This window comes from Coregonus lavaretus (genome assembly GCF_964263955.1).
Source record: "Coregonus lavaretus genome assembly, chromosome: 22".
Classification (NCBI taxonomy): domain Eukaryota; kingdom Metazoa; phylum Chordata; class Actinopteri; order Salmoniformes; family Salmonidae; genus Coregonus; species Coregonus lavaretus.
In genome coordinates this window covers 4194252-4215240 of record NC_140009.1, presented here as the reverse complement: position 1 = coordinate 4215240, position 20989 = coordinate 4194252, and the positions used below count along the sequence as shown (strand labels likewise).

The window sequence follows — 20989 nt, the reverse complement described above, 5'->3', positions numbered from 1 at the left end:
GAGGGTGGTGGAGGAGGAGGGAGAGAGGTGGAGGAGGAGGGAGAGAGGTGGAGGAGGAGGGAGGGTGGTGGAGGAGGAGGGAGGGTGGTGGAGGAGGGAGGGAGGGTGGTGGAGGAGGAGGGAGGGAGGTAGAGAGGAGGGAGGGAGGTGGAGGGAGGGTGGTGGAGGAGGAGGGAGAGAGGTGGAGGAGGAGGGAGGGTGGTGGAGGAGGAGGGAGGGAGGTAGAGGAGGAGGGAGGGTGGTGGAGGAGGGAGGGAGGGTGGTGGAGGAGGAGGGAGGGAGGGTGGTGGAGGAGGAGGGAGGGAGGTGGAGGGAGGGTGGTGGAGGAGGGAGGGAGGTGGAGGGAGGGTGGTGGAGGAGGAGGGAGGGTGGTGGAGGAGTAGGGAGGTGGAAGAGGGAGGGAGGTAGAGGAGGAGGGAGGGAGGTGGAGGGAGGGTGGTGGAGGAGGGAGGGAGGGAGGTAGAGGAGGAGGGAGAGAGGTGGAGGAGGAGGGAGGGTGGTGGAGGAGGAGGGAGGGTGGTGGAGGAGGAGGGAGGGTGGTGGAGGAGGGAGGGAGGGTGGTGGAGGAGGAGGGAGAGAGGTGGAGGAGGAGGGAGGGTGGTGGAGGAGGAGGGAGGGAGGTGGAGGAGGAGGGAGGGTGGTGGAGGAGGAGGGAGGGTGGTGGAGGAGGGAGGGAGGGTGGTGGAGGGGAGGAGGAGGTGGAGGAGGAGGAGGGTGGTGGAGGAGGAGGGAGGGTGGTGGAGGAGGGAGGAGGGGTGGTGGAGGAGGGAGAGAGGTGGAGGAGGAGGGAGGGTGGTGGAGGAGGAGGGAGGGAGGTGGAGGAGGAGGGAGGGAGGTGGAGGGAGGGTGGTGGAGGAGGAGGGAGGAGGGTGGAGGAGGTGGGAGGGTGGTGGAGGAGGAGGGAGGGTGGTGGAGGAGGAGGGAGGGTGGTGGAGGAGGGGGGGTGGTGGTGGGGAGGGAGGAGGGTGGGAGGAGGGAGGGTGGTGGAGGAGGAGGGAGGGAGGTGAGGAGGAGGGAGGGAGGTGGAGGGAGGGAGGTGGAGGGAGGGTGGTGGAGGAGGAGGGAGGGAGGTGGAGGGAGGGTGGTGGAGGTGGAGGGAGGTGGTGGAGGAGGAGGGAGGGTGGTGGAGGAGGAGGGAGGGTGGGTGGAGGAGGGTGGTGGTGGAGGGAGGGAGGGTGGGGGAGGAGGGAGGGGGGTGGTGAGGTGGAGGGGGAGGTGGAGGGAGGGTGGTGGAGGAGGAGGGAGGGTGGTGGAGGAGGAGGGAGGGAGGTAGAGGAGGAGGGAGGGAGGTGGAGGGAGGGTGGTGGAGGAGGAGGGAGGGTGGTGGAGGAGGAGTAGGGGAGGAGGGAGGGTGGTGGAGGAGGAGTAGGGAGGTGGAAGAGGGAGGGAGGTAGAGGAGGAGGGAGGGAGGTGGAGGGAGGGTGGTGGAGGAGGGAGGGAGGGAGGTAGAGGAGGAGGGAGGGAGGTAGAGGAGGAGGGAGAGAGGTGGAGGAGGAGGGAGGGTGGTGGAGGAGGAGGGAGAGAGGTGGAGGAGGAGGGAGGGTGGTGGAGGAGGAGGGAGGGAGGTAGAGGAGGATGGAGGGAGGTAGAGGAGGAGGGAGAGAGGTGGAGGAGGAGGGAGGGTGGTGGAGGAGGAGGGAGGGAGGTAGAGGAGGAGGGAGGGAGGTGGAGGGAGGGTGGTGGAGGAGGGAGGGAGGGTGGTGGAGGAGGAGGGAGGGTGGTGGAGAAGGAGGGAGGGCAAGACATTAAGTCAAATATATATATATAAATGCAATATGCAACAATTTCAATTTTTTTACTGAGTTACATTTCATATAAAGGAAATCAGTCAATTGAAATAAATTCATTAAGTCCTAATCTACAGATTTCACATGACTGGGCAGGGGTGCAGCCATGGGTGGGCCTGGGAGGGCATAGGCCCACCCACTTGACACCCAGGCCCACCCACTGGGGAGCTGGCCCAGCCAATCAGAATACGTTTTTTCCCCCACAAAAGGGCTTTATTACAGACAGAAATCCTCCTCAGCCTCCCCCCACCCCCCCTCAGATGATCCCGCAGGTGAAGTAGCCGGATGTGGACGTCCTGGGATGGCGTGGTTACACGTGGCCTGCAGTTGAGGCCGGTTGGACGTACTGCCAAATTCTCTAAAACGACGTTGAGGCAGTTTATGGTAGAGAAATGAACATTCAATTATCTGGCAGCAGCTCGGGTGGACATTCCTGCAGTCAGCATGCCAATTACATGCTCCCTCAAAACTTGAGCCATCTGTGGTTTACAACAGGGATGTAAACAAATTTGTGCACAACATTTGAGAGAAATAAGCTTTGTGTAAGCGTTTGGAAAATGTATGGGATCTTTTATTTCGGCTCACGAAACCAACACTTTACATGTTGCATTTATATTTCTGTTCAGTGTAGTATTGTGTGTGACAGAGTATGCACTGGGGTCCATAGAGATGGATGGAGGACACGCCACACATCCTGTTTTACCAGGCCGCTTTGGACGGCGCCATTGAAGTCTTCCACCATTTTTAAAATAGTCAACTGGGTGGGACCTAATGTAAGCCTGTCACAGAAGTGATTAATGACTAAAGACAGGAAGTGTGTCCTATTTCCATCTCTACGACTAGGTGGAAGTGGAATACTGTGAAGGAATGGCTAGATCACGCAGAGAGGGCTTCTTTTACCAATGCTGGTTCATGAACTCCTTCTGGGTGATGGTGAAGGTACACAGCTTATTGCACTGGGAGTCTTCATCCTACGGCACGGCAAAGAGACACAAGTTAGTTAGACTTTCGTTATTTCCTGAATTCCCACCTCCTACTTGAGATCCAGATTATTTCAGTTTCAAAGCACTTTCTTCCTACTGAACACAAATATGGGCTTTTTCCCCTCAATTAATCTTTCCCCTGATTGCTCGCATTCTCTCTCCTTCCCAAAACACATTGGAGAAAAAGGCCAGAGGGGAAGGACCTTGTACCTTCTCCCCAAATACGGTGGAGGAAGAGGCAAGGAGATACTGTAGAATGCGATGAATCACAGAAAGACAAATTGCGGTAGAGCCATGGTGTGGGAAAAAAAATTCTCCTGTAAAATCCCAGTATTTCTAATAGTGTGAAACAGCTGCAGGGTTGAGGTCAATTCCAAATTCGAAAAATGTCCTAATTGAAAAGCCTTCGAAGAGAATTGGAATTTCAGTGTACTTCCTAAATTGACTGGGATTTGAAACTGAATTGATCCCAACCCCTGGACAGCTGGTGTGCAGATGGTGTCTGGTGTGGACCCCACAGGGTTCCTTACAGAGTCCTCAGCCTGCGAGTCGTCGTCCTCCACAGCCAGCTCGTCCACCCAGTCCGAGTCCACCTCCACAGCCCTCTCCTCTCCGTCCACCAGCAGCACAGAGGAGCCCTGACCACTGCCCTGTCTCAGGGCGTTCATCACGTCAGCCAGGTAGGAGATGATGTGACAGCAGCCCTCCAGCATACTGCCATGCTGACGGGGGAAAACATACGAGTGAGAGAGGTTGTTTAACCGGGGTGACGTGGCAGTTCAGTGAATTCAAAATATAAAACATTTTCTTTCTTATTTGAATAAATGATTACTTACTTTGCCCTGGGACACTTTCTCCACAACGTCCTTCTGGATCAGGTACTTTTTACTGCAGGAAAAAAAAAGAGAATCATTATAATGCTACTGAATCTAACTGTATATTTTACACATCAATTACCATCATACAGATCTATTTAGTTTACTAATAGCATTCACGTCACAATTCCACACATCGCGAACCAAAAAAAACAACTGAAAATGATATTATCGTTACGAATCGCTTACCATCTGGTCAGCCAGTCGATGGCGGCACGGTGCAGCTGCAGATGCCCCGCCCCCTGACCGGCGCTGGCCAGGGTCGCCATGATCCCCATGAGTTCCGGGAAGCCCGCTCCGTCCCCATTGGCCAGCATATCTGTTGCCATGGGGATGAGGGAGGAGAGCAGGACGGTGCACACACCCTCACCCACCTGGCTGTTGTCCCTGACGATGTGCGTGGTGAGCACCTGGAGAACATCTAAAACGGTTAGTTCCAACCAACCAAAATCGGTTTGGTCGATAGGTGTTAGTTATTGATGATAATCCACTTAAGGCCTTTTCACACTGCGCTACCCTTAGCCCCAAGTTAAGACTGGACTGGCCTTGGGCTAGCTTAGCCCGTGTTCACATAGGCAGGGCTAACTGAAACCAACTTTCACTCTTCTGGCTAGCCCCAAAAAGTTTGTGCTAATTTGGCGTTTGTCCCATTTTGTGAATTCTTGGTTGGTGAGCGGACCCCAGACCTCACAATGGGTTCTATAACTGATTCAAGTATTTTTTAGCCAGATCCTATAATTGGTATGTCGAATTTTATGTTCCTTTTGATGGCGTAGAAGGCCCTTCCTTGCCTCGTCTCTCAGATCGTTCACAGCTTTGTGGAAGTTAACCGTGGCGCTGATGTTTAGGCCGAAGTATGTATAGTTTTTTGTGTGCTCTAGGGCAACTGGACCTTTTTTGGAACACCATTATTTTTGTCTTACTGAAATTTACTGGCAGGGCCCAGGTCTGACAGAATCTGTGCAGAAGATCTAGGTGCTGCTGTAGGCCCTCCTTGGTTGGGGACAGAAGCACCAGATCATCAGCAAACAGTAGACATTTGACTTCAGATTCTAGTAGGGTGAGGCCGGGTGCTGCAGACTGTTCTAGTGCCCTCGACAATTCGTTGATATAGACTGGTTCCAAATATTGGGGAAGATGCCAGAGCTGAGGATGATGTTGAAGTATACCAATTGGAATTTGTGATCTGTATATTTTATCATTTCATTTAGGATATCATCAACACCAGCCAATGGTTCTTTGTCTCCCCCTCTGATCATGCTTACAGTGAGGGGAAAAAAGTATTTGATCCCCTGCTGATTTTGTACATTTGCCCACTGACAAAGACATGGTCAGTCTATAATTTTAATGGTAGGTTTATTTGAACAGTGAGAGACAGAATAACAACAAAAAAATCCAGGAAAACGCATGTCAAAAATGTTATAAATGTATTTGCATTTTAATGAGGGAAATAAGTATTTGACCCCTCTGCAAAACATGACTTAGTACTTGGTGGCAAAACCCTTGTTGGCAATCACAGAGGTCAGACGTTTCTTGTAGTTGGCCACCAGGTTTGCACACATCTCAGGAGGGATTTTGTTCCACTCCTCTTTGCAGATCTTCTCCAAGACATTAAGGTTTCGAGGCTGACGTTTGGCAACTCGAACCTTCAGCTCCCTCCACAGATTTTCTATGGGATTAAGGTCTGGAGACTGTCTAGGCCACTCCAGGACCTTAATGTGCTTCTTCTTGAGCCACTCCTTTGTTGCCTTGGCCGTGTGTTTTGGGTCATTGTCATGCTGGAATACCCATCCACGACCCATTTTCAATGCCCTGGCTGAGGGAAGGAGGTTCTCACCCAAGATTTGACGGTACATTGCCCCGTCCATCGTCACTTTGATGCGATGAAGTTGTCCTGTCCCCTTAGCAGAAAAACACCCCCAAGCATAATGTTTCCACCTCCAAACACGGCGAGTTGAGTTGATGCCAAAGAGCTCCATTTGGTCTCATCTGACCACAACACTTTCACCCAGTTCTCCTCTGAATCATTCAGATGTTCATTGGCAAACTTCAGACGGCCCTGTATATGTGCTTTCTTGAGCGGGCGCTGCAGGATTTCAGTCCTTCACGGCGTAGTGTGTTACCAATTGTTTTCTTGGTGACTATGGTCCCAGCTGCCTTGAGATCATTGACAAGATCCTCCCGTGTAGTTCTGGGCTGATTCCTCACATTTCTCATGATCATTGCAACTCCACAAGGTGAGATCTTGCATGGAGTCCCAGGCCGAGGGAGATTGACAGTTATTTTGTGTTTCTTCCATTTGCGAATAATCGCACCAACTGTTGTCACCTTCTCACCAAGCTGCTTGGCGATGGTCTTGTAGCCCATTCCAGCCTTGTGTAGGTCTACAATCTTGTCCCTGACATCCTTGGAGAGCTCTTTGGTCTTGGCCATGGTGGAGAGTTTGGAATCTGATTGATTGATTGCTTCTGTGGACAGGTGTCTTTTATACAGGTAACAAACTGAGATTAGGAGCACTCCCTTTAAGAGTGTGCTCCTAATCTCAGTTTGTTACCTGTATAAAAGACACCTGGGAGCCATAAATCTTTCTGATTGAGAGGGGGTCAAATACTTATTTCCCTCATTAAAATGCAAATCAATTTATAACATTTTTGACATGCGTTTTCCTGAATTTTTTTGTTGTTATTCTGTCTCTCACTGTTCAAATAAACCTACCATTAAAATTATAGACTGATCATTTCTTTGTCAGTGGGCAAACGTACAAAATCAGCAGGGGATCAAATATTTTTTTCCCTCACTATATATACTTAATGTTTTGTTAATGTCAATAATGTAACTTAAGTTTTATGCCTTGTACGCGATTTCATTCATTTTACAATGATATTAAATATCTGCCTTTGATAGACAATTCTCAGACCTTCCTTGATAGTCTATCACCGTAACTCAACAATAGTCCCTTGCATATCGCTAAATTATCTTCATGGAGTCAGATAAACATTTTAGTAGGCTTTATTAATAATGATTTACATAATAATATAATAATAATAATATGCCATTTGGCAGACGCTTTTATCCAAAGCGACTTACAGTCATGCGCGCATCCATTTTTACGTATGGGTGGTCCCGGGGATCGAACCCACTACCCTGGCGTTACAAGCGCCATGCTCTACCTAATTTTAAATGTCTCCTGTCCTTGGTTCAGATGCGGTTATTAGTCTCCAGCTGTGATGATGGATGACCGGAGGAACACTGACTCCCTTCATTGATCCTTAACTAAATTGATTGCAGTATCAGAAAATGTATGCACTCACTAACTGTAAGTCGCTCTGGATAAGAGCATCTGCTAAATGACTAAAATGTAAATGTATTTGAGCTACAGAGGACCACAGCATATACAGTATAATATAGCACATGATAAATAGCATCCCACTACTCAAACCCCTGCTCCAGAGCAGGGCCAGCTAGCCCCTGTACCCACTTTAAAATGTGCAAGTGTGAATAATCCCTTGGCCTCAGGCTAACAGCTCCCTTGGCCTCAGGCTAACAGCTCCCTTAGCCCGGGGCTAACAGCTCCCTTAGCCCGGGGCTAACAGCTCCCTTAGCCCGGGGCTAACAGCTCCCTTAGCCCGGGGCTAACAGCTCCCTTGGCCTCAGGCTAACAGCTCCCTTAGCCCGGGGCTAACAGCTCCCTTAGCCTGGGGCTAACAGCTCCCTTAGCCCGGGGCTAACAGCTCCCTTAGCCCGGGGCTAACAGCTCCCTTAGCCCGGGGCTAACAGCTCCCTTAGCCCGGGGCTAACAGCTCCCTTAGCCCGGGGCTAACAGCTCCCTTAGCCCGGGGCTAACAGCTCCCTTAGCCTGGGGCTAACAGCTCCCTTAGCCTGGGGCTAACAGCTCCCTTAGCCTGGGGCTAACAGCTCCCTTAGCCTGGGGCTAACAGCTCCCTTAGCCCGGGGCTAACAGCTCCCTTAGCCCGGGGCTAACAGCTCCCTTAGCCCGGGGCTAACAGCTCCCTTAGCCCGGGGCTAACAGCTCCCTTAGCCCGGGGCTAACAGCTCCCTTAGCCCGGGGCTAACAGCTCCCTTAGCCCGGGGCTAAGTGCAGTGTGAACAATGGCTTTAAAGTATGCACGATAATCCACGAGGAAAGTAAACCCCCTTATAGGGGTACAAACATAATACAGAAGAAAAAAAACAAGAAAAAGGGGATATAGTTGATTCAGTTTAAATGTCGACTAGGTCTGGATAAATGTTTTTTGTGTTGACACACACACCTGTAGCAGTGCCCTGTTCTCCAGGTGCTCCGAGTCCTTGGGTGGCGTGGCCGTCATGCGGGTGAGCCACGCCTGCAGCCGGGACGGCTCCACACACGCCAGCTGGGCCAGGGAACCACACAGACACAGCAGGCTGGGGTTGGGACTCTTCTCCGCTGGGTTTGGAATAAGCAAAGAAGAGGTTTAAGGATATGAAAAAGAGATGGTAGAACTGAAAATACTCACGGAAGGAACTTGGAGAGATTTGAGTCAAAAGGGTTTAAAAATCAAGATTAGGATGAACACTCAAGTCTCTGGTTGTTCAATATGGACAACACATTGGCCTGGGATGCCTTTAGGATTTGGAAACAGAGGAGTGATGGTAAACTTACTGAGCTGGAAGAGTTTGGTGAAGAATCTTAGCACCCGGTTGCAGAATTTAGCAGAAAGGTTTTCATTGGCTGTAGCCATCATGATCTGGACCAGTTCTCCACTGAGAGACAAAACAAGAGAGAATGCTAAGACCGTTGACTGCAACATGGCTTATTCTGTTATTGCGTGGTGGAGAACACATTCATCATCCCCTGTGGGAATTGAACCCACGACCTCGGTGTTGGTAGCGCCACGCTCTAACCCACTGACACACCTGAAGGAGAAGAACTCTTCCATGGCCTTGCATACTTGGCTGCTCTCCAGCTGCCTCTCCAGGTACTGTAGACAGTCCTCCAACACAGACTCATCCAGACCACTGAGACAAACAGAGACACATTCAACCATTACTGGGGCGTGAATCGTTTTGAATAGATCTCAACCGACTTTTGTAACTCTGTTGTGGGTACATGTAACCATTCTTCTAAGCCAAAATGCTCAAGCCCTGTCGTGTTCATTAGGGGGATCGTTGATGTAAAGCAATCGTCCAAAAGCTCGGGGTCAAAGTTTCAAAGTCTCACCTGTTGGGGTCGGAGTGGTTGGCGATGATGTTGTAGCATCCCGTGACCAGTCTCTGGTAGACGCGGGCCAGGAAGGTTTCGGAATCAGCGGGGCCCAGGATACGCTCCAGGGAGGTAGAGCAGATCTCAGCCACGCTCTCCGTGCTGCTCTCCAAGAGGAGGGGGAGCAGGGTACGCACAACCTGGGGAGCGTTCAACTCCTCAGTCCTGGAGGGGGGGGTGGGGGTGGTGGGGAGAAGAGCGAGACAGAGAGTTAGTGTTGCTCACTAGGAGGAGAGGTTCAACTCCTCAGTCCTGGATGGGGGGGGGTCAGAGAGAACCACATCACTCAACCACTTCAAATACTACCAGCAATGTCTACAATAGCCTAATTTCCGGTACTGCACAAAATTATAATTGCTCGGAGAGTAACTTACACTATGAGGTCTCCGGTGAGACGCACCAGAGAGAGCAGGATGTGTTTGAGAGAGGAGGCCAGGGCCAGGGACTGGTTACTGAGCGTGCTCAGATGAGCTGCTTGGATGGCACTGATGTAGCTCTCAGACGGGATGGTGTCGTTGGCAAACGCATTCCGCTGAGAGAAGAGACAGACAAGTTAGTCGGACACGTCATTATTCTCAAACGCCTCCGCTGCGAACCCAGACGTTTCACAGTTTTGTTGTAGCCCTGACCTGGCACGCCTGATTAATCTAATCCTGGGTTTGATGATGAATTAACAAGTTGAATAAAGTATGCTAGCTCTGGAATACATCAACGACATGGAACCACTGGGGGTACCAAAGGAAAGGTTAGAGAAATCAATCAATCAATAAATCAATCAATCATGTAATTTAATCAATGAGTCAGTCATTATGCTGAGGGGGAACACAAAACACAATAGACAAGTCAGACAGATATGCTGTGTTACACATGTACACTGGGGGGTACATACAGAACACTGGGGGGGGGGGGGTACATACAGAACACTGGGAGGGAGGGTCATACAGAACACTGGGGGGGAGGGTCATACAGAACACTGGGGGGTACATACAGAACACTGGGGGGGGGTACATACAGAACACTGGGGGGGGGGGGGTACATACAGAACACTGGGGGGGGTACATACAGAACACTGGGAGGGGTACATACAGAACACTGGGGGGGAGGGTCATACAGAACACTGGGGGGGGGGTACACACAGAACACCGGGGGGTACATACAGAACAGGGGGGGGTACATACAGAGCACTGGGGGGTACATACAGAACACTGGGGGGTACATACAGAACACTGGGGGGGTACATACAGAACACTGGGGGGTACATACAGAACACTGGGGGGTACATACAGAACACTGGGGGGTACATACAGAACACTGGGGGGGAGGGTCATACAGAACACTGGGGGGTACATACAGAACACTGGGGGGGGGTACATACAGAACACTGGGGGGGGGTACACACAGAACACTGGGGGGGGGTACATACAGAACACTGGGAGGGGTACATACAGAACACTGGGGGGGAGGGTCATACAGAACACTGGGGGGGGGTACACACAGAACACTGGGGGGTACATACAGAACAGGGGGGGTACATACAGAGCACTGGGGGGTACATACAGAACACTGGGGGGTACATACAGAACACTGGGGGGGTACATACAGAACACTGGGGGGTACATACAGAACACTGGGGGGTACATACAGAACACTGGGGGGTACATACAGAACACGGGGGGGTACATACAGAACACGGGGGGGTACATACAGAACACTGGGGGGTACATACAGAACACTGGGGGGTACATACAGAACACTGGGGGGTACATACAGAACACTGGGGGGTACATACAGAACACTGGGGGGTACATACAGAACACTGGGGGGTACATACAGAACACTGGGGGGGTACACACAGAACACTGGGGGGTACATACAGAACACTGGGGGGTACACACAGAACACTGGGGGGGTACACACAGAACACTGGGGGGTACACACAGAACACTGGGGGGTACACACAGAACACTGGGGGGTACATACAGAACACTGGGGGGTACACACAGAACACTGGGGGGGTACACACAGAACACTGGGGGGGTACATACAGAACACTGGGGGGTACATACAGAACACTGGGGGGGTACATACAGAACACCGGGGGAGGTACATACAGAACACCGGGGGGTACATACAGAACACCGGGGGGTACATACAGAACACGGGGGGGTACATACAGAACACTGGGGGGGTACATACAGAACACTGGGGGGGTACATACAGAACACTGGGGGGTACATCCAGAACACTGGGGGGTACATACAGAACACTGGGGGGTACATCCAGAACACTGGGGGGGGTATATACAGAACACGGGGGGGTACATTCAGAACACTGGGGGGTACATACAGAACACGGGGGGTACATACAGAACACTGGGGGGTACATACAGAACACTGGGGGGTACATACAGAACACTGGGGGGTACATACAGAACACTGGGGGGTACATACAGAACACTGGGGGGTACATAAAGAACATGGGGGGGTCATACAGAACACGGGGGGGGTACACACAGAACACCGGGGGGGTACATACAGAACACTGGGGGGGTACATACAGAACACTGGGGGGGTACATACAGAACACTGGGGGGGTACATACAGAACACTGGGGGGTACATACAGAACACTGGGGGGTACATACAGAACACTGGGGGGTACATACAGAACACTGGGGGGTACATACAGAACACTGGGGGGTACATACAGAACACTGGGGGGTACATACAGAACACGGGGGGGTACATACAGAACACTGGGGGGTACATACAGAACACTGGGGGTACATACAGAACACTGGGGGTACATACAGAACACTGGGGGGGGTACACAGAACACTGGGGGGTACATACAGAACACTGGGGGGTACACACAGAACACTGGGGGGTACACACAGAACACTGGGGGGTACATACAGAACACTGGGGGGTACATACAGAACACTGGCGGGTACATACAGAACACTGGGGGGGGGTACATACAGAACACTGGGGGGGTACATACAGAACACTGGGGGGATACATACAGAACACTGGGGGGGTACATACAGAACACTGGGGGGGGTACATACAGAACACTGGGGGGGTACATACAGAACACTGGGGGGGTACATACAGAACACTGGGGGGGGGTACATACAGAACACGGTGGGGGTACATACAGAACACGGGGGGGTACATACCCATGAGCCGATGTTAGGAAACTCGTTGGTGTGGATATTGTTCCAGGTGTCACACAGTGTCTGGACGGCCGAGGGCAGGTTCTGCATCACACTCTGACCTGAAGGAAGAGAAGGGACCCGTCTCAGTTTGGAAACAGAAGACATTAACTAGGTATTGCTGACTAGAATGAGCCCAAACCATAAGCCCAGTAGTACGTACCGAGCAGGTTGGCTTTGCAGCGCATGGAGCCTATGGACAGCACTGCGGCGTAACCCTGGAGTTTAGCCTCTGACAGCTTGTTCTCTCCTTCCTCTGGTAGGTTCATGAGAAGGTAGGACCTGGGACACACAGAACAGTCAGTCATCATTGCCCAAATACAAAAACAAGACATTTTCAGGATGGAAAGAACATCCTTTTTATTTTTTTTGCGTGTGTGTGAATTGAACCCACGACTTGTGTTGCTTGTCCCAAGCTCGTACCAATTGAGCCGATTATTTGTAGCCTGAGATTTTCTGCCCCACTAGAGAACAAAGTCTGAGTCAAGCTTCAGAGAGAGGATAGTGGATCGTTCTCACCTGGTGAAGGCTGTGTACACGTCTATGAGCTGCAGCGTAGCAGGCAGCAGGTTCTTGGTGATCTCTGAGGACTTGTGAGGGTCAGTCTCTGCGGCCACCTTGGAGAAGTGTTCGTCCAAAGACACCTGGACCTTGGAGATGACCGCGTCCAGAGTATAGATGGCCTGTAGGGAGGGGACCTGGTGCAAGGCCAGGATGGAGCTGTGGTCCACACAGGAGAACGCTGAGATCTATAGAAGAGAGGAAGGTTACACATAGACATACACATTAGGGCTGGCTATGAACTGGAATCAATATTAAGATTATCAAATCATTTGTAGCAAATCTGAAAATAATATGATGGCGTAACTGTACTGAGCATTGAAATGCAAATTTAAAAAGACATCTCACAAACAAACCCACCAACAGTCAATATACAGTATGTTCAAACATGCACTGCACACACCGTCTCTCACACCCACCTGTCTAGCGATGTAATCTTCAGCCAGCTCCACGTCATACTTGACAGTGCTGCACTTGGAGGAAGCCGCCTCGATCAGAGACGTAGCTTGGTCTTCCTTCATTCCCTGAGTCACCAGGTGCTCCTGAGATTGAGGAGAGAAAACAGAAGAATTGAAAAAGCAGAAACAACTTTTTAACAGTCATAATTTTTCATTCCAGTTTAATCCAACAGGTGGTTTATCAATCCACAAGGGCTTAGATGGAATCAACATTGTTGAAATCATACCAAATATAGTTACAAAACATGAATAGCTACCTATACTTTTATCAATGACATATGAAGACAACAGCTGTTAAGATATTGAAGAAAAAACAAGACAGTAGCTTGTCTGAGGGGAATGACTGGCTGACCGATTGGCTGGCTGGCTGATTGGCTAGCTGGCTGGCTAGCTGACTGGCTAGCTGACTGGCTGACTGGCTAGCTGGCTAGCTGACTAACGGGCTAGCTGACTGGCTGACTGATTGGCTGGCTGGCTGGCTAGCTGACTGGCTGGCTGGCTGACTAACGGGCTAGCTGACTGGCTGGCTGATTGGCTAGCTGGCTGGCTAGCTGATTGGCTAGCTGGCTGGCTAGCTGACTGGCTGGCTGGCTGACTAACTGGCTGGCTAGCTGACTGGCTAGCTGACTGGCTGACTAGCTAGCTGACTGGCTGACTAGCTGGCTGGCTAGCTGGCTAGCTGACTGGCTGACTGGCTGACTAGCTGACTAGCTGACTGGCTGACTAGCTGGCTGGCTGGCTGACTGACTAGCTAGCTAGCTGACTGGCTGACTGACTGACTAGCTAGCTAGCTGACTGGCTAGCTGGCTGACTGACTGGTTGGCTGACTAGCTGACTGGCTGACTAGCTGACTGGCTGACTGACTGACTAGCTAGCTGACTGGCTGGCTAGCTAGCTGACTGGCTGACTGACTGACTGACTAGCTAGCTAGCTGACTGGCTAGCTGGCTGGCTGACTGACTGGTTGGCTGACTAGCTGACTGGCTGACTAGCTGACTGGCTGACTGACTGGCTAGCTGACTGGCTGACTAACTGGCTGGCTAGCTGACTGGCTGACTGGCTGGCTGGCTGACTAACTGGCTGGTTGGCTGACTAGCGGACTGGCTAGCTGACTGACTTGGGGCCACAGACCTTGATCCAGTTGACGTATGTGGTGACTCTGAGTCGTGAGGACCAGCGCAGGGTGTGGAGGATGTCACTCTCGCTAGGCTCTCCTAGGCCCTCCTTCAGCTGCTCCACGTAGGCCTTAGAGGGGGGCAGGACCCCCAGGATCCTCCACAGCACCAGGAAGTAGTACTGCAGGGAGCACGCCTCCTGGAAACAGACACAATTGAGACATGGATTGTGAATGTGTTCCATTCAGAGGGTGAATGGGCAAGACAAAAGATTTAAGTACCTTCATTTACATACATTTACGTCATTTAGCAGACGCTCTTATCCAGAGCGACTTACATTATTATTATTTTTTTCATACCCCCTGTGGGAATCGAACCCACAAGCCTGGCGTTGCAAACGCCATGCTCTATCAACTGAGCTACATCCCTGCCGGCCATTCCCTCCCCTACCCTGGACGACGCTGGGCCAATTGCGCGCCGCCCCATGGGTCTCCCGGTCACGGCCGGCTGCGACAGAGCCTGGATTCGAACCAGGATCTCTAGTGGCACAGTCAGCACTGCGATGCAGTGCCTTAGACCACTGCGCCTTCGAATGGGGTATGGTAGTAGGAGCCAGGCGCACCGGTTTGTGTTAAGAACTGCAACGCTGCTGGGTTTTCCACGCTCAACAGTTTCCCGTGTGTATCAACAATGGTCCACCACCCAAAGGGACATCCAGCCAACTTCACACAACCGGGGTAAGCATTGGAGTCAACATGGGCCAGCATCCCTGTGGAACGCTTGACACCTTGTAGAGTCCATGCCCCGACGAACTGAGGCTGTTCTGAGGGGAAAATGGGTGTGCAACTCAATATTAGAAAGGTGTTCTTAATGTTTGATATACTCAGTGTATATGCATCTCACTATGAGACACTTGCTAAACGCCCCAATTGCCAGAGGGGGGGGGAAGAAAAGCCCTGTTCCTGCGAAGCCTGTTGTGGTAACGTACCTGATCCATCCTGCTCAACTCCAGCGTCGACGACTGTATGCTCCAGAGAAGGCGCAGTGACATCCAGACGACAGAACCTCACAAGGTGTGAGCACAAGCCACAGCACTGAGATGCCTCTGAACGGTGCCCATGATGTAGCAATTCCTCTAGTGGAATGCGCCCGGACACCCAGGGGAAACTGCTGTACGCCTTGGCAGTAGCCTCCACTATCCAGTGGGAGAGGCGTTGTTTGGACAAAGCAGGGTTGGGCAAAGCAAACAAACAGTTGATCACACCTCCAGAACGGCCTCGTCCTGTCCATGTAGATGCACAGGGCGCACACCGGACAGAACGTGTTCAGGCGCAGCTGCTCTCGGGAAGACAACGAATGGAAAGAGATCAGCGGCTTGACTACTGTACGTCACGGTAATGACATTAGGACGTCTCGTAATCTTGGAGTAGATCGGTGGCAAACTGAGTACACGATGAACCAAGAGGGCGAGGTCGATAACGTGCTTGGCCGTGGGCAACAGAGCCGTCCTGAGATCCGCCGTCTCCAGGGTTTCAAAGCGATCGCCCGTGGGCGCATCCAGAACCCAGCGCCAATTCCACGATTGGGCAAGAGGCTTGGAGACCGGACGGAGACGGCGCCTCCCCTTCATAAAAACGACGAACCAGGGGGGTAACACCCGATTGGCAACACAGGGAAACAACAGCGTTAGTTCCGCTAACGGTCGTGCGTGTGTGTGTGTGTGTGTGTGTGTGTGTGTGTGTGTGTGTGTGTGTGTGTGTGTGCGCGCGCTCCTTCCTCACCATAGGTGTGATGGGTTTGTTTTCCTGTCTCCTGGCTGTATCAAACTGCGAGCCGGCAGACAGCAGGGAGACCAGACAGGCGTAAAGCTCATTATACTTCACCGCTCCGTTGAACAGCTTCTGGAAAACCTGGACCAAAATAAAACACATGGCACATTTAACTCAAATCCTTCAGGTTTAATGCTTCATGACTTGTTATGAGAGCGTATGAGCCTTACTAATGTCTTATTATGAGCCTTTTAATACGCTGTGTCTCTATATATCTTTCATCCTGGGTGTTAAAAGAGGAGAGATTAAAACAGTAGCCCAATGGGTTCCCAGTTGGAGGTTTGACGTGGAGTTTCACCTTGCTGTCGAGTCTGCTTCGGTCGTCCTCTGATGCTTCAGGTGACAGGAGGCAGTAGAATTTGGGCTGCACTACCGTGGAATCTAACGAAGAAGAACAACAAGCATTAAAAACTCTGTTACACCCAGATACAGGAGTTATGCCATGCTTTACTCAATACAGATACAGGAGTTATGCCATGCTTTACTCAATACAGATACAGGAGTTATGTCATGCTTTACTCAATACAGATACAGGAGTTATGCCATGCTTTACTCAATACAGATACAGGAGTTATGTCATGCTTTACTCAATACAGATACAGGAGTTATGCCATGCTTTACTCAATACAGATACAGGAGTTATGCCATGCTTTACTCAATACAGATACAGGAGTTATGCCATGCTTTACTCAATACAGATACAGGAGTTATGTCATGCTTTACTCAATACAGATACAGGAGTTATGCCATGCTTTACTCAATACAGATACAGGAGTTATGTCATGCTTTACTCAATACAGATACAGGAGTTATGTAATGCTTTACTCAATACAGATACAGGAGTTATGTCATGCTTTACTCAATACAGATACAGGAGTTATGCCATGCTTTACTCAATACAGATACAGGAGTTATGCCATGCTTTACTCAATACAGATACAGGAGTTATGCCATGCTTTACTCAATACAGATACAGGAGTTATGTCATGCTTTACTCAATACAGATACAGGCGTTATGTCATGCTTTACTCAATACAGATACAGGAGTTATGTCATGCTTTACTCAATACAGATACAGGAGTTATGTCATGCTTTACTCAATACAGATACAGGAGTTATGTCATGCTTTACTCAATACAGATACAGGAGTTATGTCATGCTTTACTCAATACAGATACAGGAGTTATGTAATGCTTTACTCAATACAGATACAGGAGTTATGTCATGCTTTACTCAATACAGATACAGGAGTTATGTAATGCTTTACTCAATACAGATACAGGAGTTATGCCATGCTTTACTCAATACAGATACAGGAGTTATGTAATGCTTTACTCAATACAGATACAGGAGTTATGCCATGCTTTACTCAATACAGATACAGGAGTTATGCCATGCTTTACTCAATACAGATACAGGAGTTATGCCATGCTTTACTCAATACAGATACAGGAGTTATGTAATGCTTTACTCAATACAGATACAGGAGTTATGCCATGCTTTACTCAATACAGATACAGGAGTTATGCCATGCTTTACTCAATACAGATACAGGAGTTATGCCATGCTTTACTCAATACAGATACAGGAGTTATGCCATGCTTTACTCAATACAGATACAGGAGTTATGTCATGCTTTACTCAATACAGATACAGGAGTTATGTCATGCTTTACTCAATACAGATACAGGAGTTATGCCATGTTTTACTCAATACAGATACAGGAGTTATGCCATGCTTTACTCAATACAGATACAGGAGTTATGCCGTGCTTTACTCAACCATTCTGTGATTGATGAAAACAAGTCTACAACCATCTTGAAGGTGACAAAGTAAATCCTTCTCTAGGGTTAGAACTGATACAGACGGGTAGAGCTGGGACGACAGACCAACAATGACTGATACCGACCGAACATATAGAGGACTTTTTTTTAACTGATTATAACAATAAGTAGCCTTCACTAGAAGAATGTAATACGTCTGCTAATAAGGGTTATTGCTAACTGGACAATTAATAGCCACAACATTCAAAGATAGTAGCTTTAAGGGGAATATAAAAAAGGTAACTGGTTCACATTAATGTTCCCCTCCTGTAGCTCAGTTGGTAGAGCATGGTGCTTGCAACGCCAGGGCTGTGGGTTCGATTCCCACGGGGGGCCAGTATGAAAAATATATATATATGTATGCACTCACTAACTGTAAGTCGCTCTGGATAAGAGCGTCTGCTAAATGACTAAAATGTAAAATGTTATAAATGTATTGTTCAATTTATCATTATCATAATTCAGTCAATTTATCGTGATATGGATTTTTGTCCATACCGCCCAGATCTACAGATGGGGTATTTTTATTTTTTATTTTTACCTTTATTTAACTAGGCAAGTCAGTTAAGAACAAATTCTTATTTACAAAGACGGCCTACACCGGCCAAACCCGGACGACGCTGGGCCAATTGTGCGCCGCCCTATGGGACTCCCAATCACGGCCGGTTGTGATACAGCCTGGAATAGCACCAGGGGGTCTGTAGTGACGCCTCAAGCACTGAGATGCAGTGCCTTAGACCGCTGCATTAGTTAGCTTACATCAGTTAGCTTACTTATGCAGTGCCTTAGACCGCTGCATTAGTTAGCTTACATCAGTTAGCTTACTTTATGCAGTGCCTTAGACCGCTGCATTAGTTAGCTTACATCAGTTAGCTTACTTATGCAGTGCCTTAGACCGCTGCATCAGTTAGCTTACATCAGTTAGCTTACTTATGCAGTGCCTTAGACCGCTGCATTAGTTAGCTTACATCAGTTAGCTTACTTTATGCAGTGCCTTAGACCGCTGCATTAGTTAGCTTACATCAGTTAGCTTACTTATGCAGTGCCTTAGACCGCTGCATTAGTTAGCTTACATCAGTTAGCTTACTTATGCAGTGCCTTAGACCGCTGCATCAGTTAGCTTACATCAGTTAGCTTACTTTATGCAGTGCCTTAGACCGCTGCGCCACTCGGTATTCCCCTTTAAAAACAGGAAGTCCTTGACTTACTCCTACCTGCCGAGCAGTGCTTGGACCAGTTCTCCTCCACCTCTTTAAAGACGCAGTAGAGGGGCAGGGCGCTGCGTTTGGACCCGTCCTGGACTGAACCCCGGCCTGACCACGGTGGGGTCAGCAGATTGTACTGGACCTGCAAGCAATAGATAGATAGTCACTGTGTTAGGAGGACCTCTTCTGCCCAAAGACCTACTGCAGAAAATGCACTGCAGCCATTAAATAAAAATGTTGGTGGACAATTAAACTCCAAAACATTAGTTTTTAATTTTAAAAAAACAATCCCGGTCACAACACAATTTCTACCAATTCTAAAAACTGCAACCCGACACAAAAAAAGGACTGAGCGGCCGTTCAACCTACCTGTTGGTAGAGGTACATGGGGGCCTTGGAGTACTGATGGAGCAGGTAGTCTAGCACCAGCAGCATTCGGGACAGGTTGAGGGGTACGACTCTGAGCTGGGCCTCCTGGTGTAGGGGACCCGCCACCTGAGAGGACAGGACGTTGGACCTTTATTAAATCGCCAAAGGGACAAATAGTGCCTGACATAGAATAAAAGCTTGCAGTGTCGCACATAATAATAATAATAATAATATGCCATTTAGCAGACGCTTTTATCCAAAGCGACTTACAGTCATGTGCGCATACATGTTTTTATTTTTTGTGTGTGTGTATGGGTGGTCCCGGGGATCGAACCCACTACCCTGGCGTTCCAAGCGCCGTGCTCTACCAGCTGAGCTACAGAGGACCACAATAGTAAGGGTAGCTAGCTAATGCAGTAGATGTCACAGTCGCCGTTGTAGCTAGCATGTTGAATCACGCAAGGAAGAGAGACTTTCCCGACCACAAAGTGACAACTGTTCCCAGACCAAGTCGAAATCGCCACCGGTGGAGCCAGGTGATAATGGGAGTCTCCGAGCCAAAGTACATTTACGTCATTTAGCAGACGCTCTTATCCAGAGCGACTTACAGTTAAGTGCATTCATTATTATTATTATTTTTTAAATCATACTGGCCCCCTCGTGGGAATCGAACCCACAACCCTGGCGTTGCAAACGCCATGCTCTACCAACTGAGCTACATCCCTGCCGGCCATTCCCTCCCCTACCCTGGACGACGCTGGGCCGTCGCACAGTAAGACAGTCTAGTGTTAAATACCTCCGTGATGGCCTGGGTGACCTGGGTGAGCACGGCGCGCCTCCCCCGCTCAGACAGGTTGTGGAATACGAGCAGCAGGAGTTGGAGGTGCTCCACGTTTAGGTCCTCGTCACCGGGGACAGAGCCCTGGATGGCGTGCTTCTTCAAGGTGCCCACAAACCTAGAGGGAAGAAACCTTTGAGTCAGCACAATCCAACTCGGAAGGAACACGTTCTTTATTACAGCCTAGGATTTTGTATAGATTTTTTCCAGACAGGCCGGTTAGAAACGAGATCAGGGGTTAGATGTAGAAGGCAGGCAGCACAGGTAGGAAGCGGACAGCCATTGGCTGGTGTGGGACTGTTAGCACTGCGCCAGACTCCAGCACCAAATCACTTTTAGTATCTGTATAAAACGTGTGAAGCTGCTGCCCTGGCTGCTTTACCATCATACACACATAAAACATTTAGCTGCACCCCCTTTTGCCCTCAGAAGAGCCTCAGTTCGTCGGGGCATGGACTCTAGAAGGTGTCGAAAGCGTTCCACAGGGATGCTGGCCCATGTTGACTCCAATGCTCCTCACAGTTTGTGTCAAGTTGGCTGGATGTCCTTTGGGTGGTGGAGCATTGTTGATAGACACGGGAAACTGTTGAGCGTGGAAAAACCCGGCAGTGTTGCAGTTCTTGACTCACACCGGTGCGCCTGGCACCTACTACCATACCCCGTTCAAAAGGCACTTAAATCTTTTTGTC

General features: G+C 49.9%; 1 protein-coding gene across 1 annotated transcript in view; it reads right to left on the bottom strand.

Annotated features, from left to right (window-relative positions):
- Positions 1 to 20989, bottom strand: part of LOC311150242 (E3 ubiquitin-protein ligase UBR4-like) — a 147352-nt gene that overhangs the window by 86744 nt on the left and 39619 nt on the right. The window contains exons 18-36 of the mRNA XM_084187618.1: positions 20259 to 20418; positions 19463 to 19588; positions 19103 to 19235; positions 16364 to 16446; positions 16018 to 16146; positions 14253 to 14435; positions 13084 to 13206; positions 12623 to 12852; positions 12267 to 12385; positions 12068 to 12165; positions 9262 to 9419; positions 8846 to 9052; positions 8542 to 8643; positions 8288 to 8388; positions 7917 to 8071; positions 3835 to 4055; positions 3607 to 3658; positions 3301 to 3492; positions 2688 to 2758 (exon numbers count right to left, since the gene is read on the bottom strand). Coding sequence (XP_084043744.1) covers positions 2688 to 2758; positions 3301 to 3492; positions 3607 to 3658; positions 3835 to 4055; positions 7917 to 8071; positions 8288 to 8388; positions 8542 to 8643; positions 8846 to 9052; positions 9262 to 9419; positions 12068 to 12165; positions 12267 to 12385; positions 12623 to 12852; positions 13084 to 13206; positions 14253 to 14435; positions 16018 to 16146; positions 16364 to 16446; positions 19103 to 19235; positions 19463 to 19588; positions 20259 to 20418 — 2643 coding nt within the window. The remainder of the gene's footprint in view (positions 1 to 2687; positions 2759 to 3300; positions 3493 to 3606; positions 3659 to 3834; positions 4056 to 7916; positions 8072 to 8287; positions 8389 to 8541; positions 8644 to 8845; positions 9053 to 9261; positions 9420 to 12067; positions 12166 to 12266; positions 12386 to 12622; positions 12853 to 13083; positions 13207 to 14252; positions 14436 to 16017; positions 16147 to 16363; positions 16447 to 19102; positions 19236 to 19462; positions 19589 to 20258; positions 20419 to 20989) is intronic.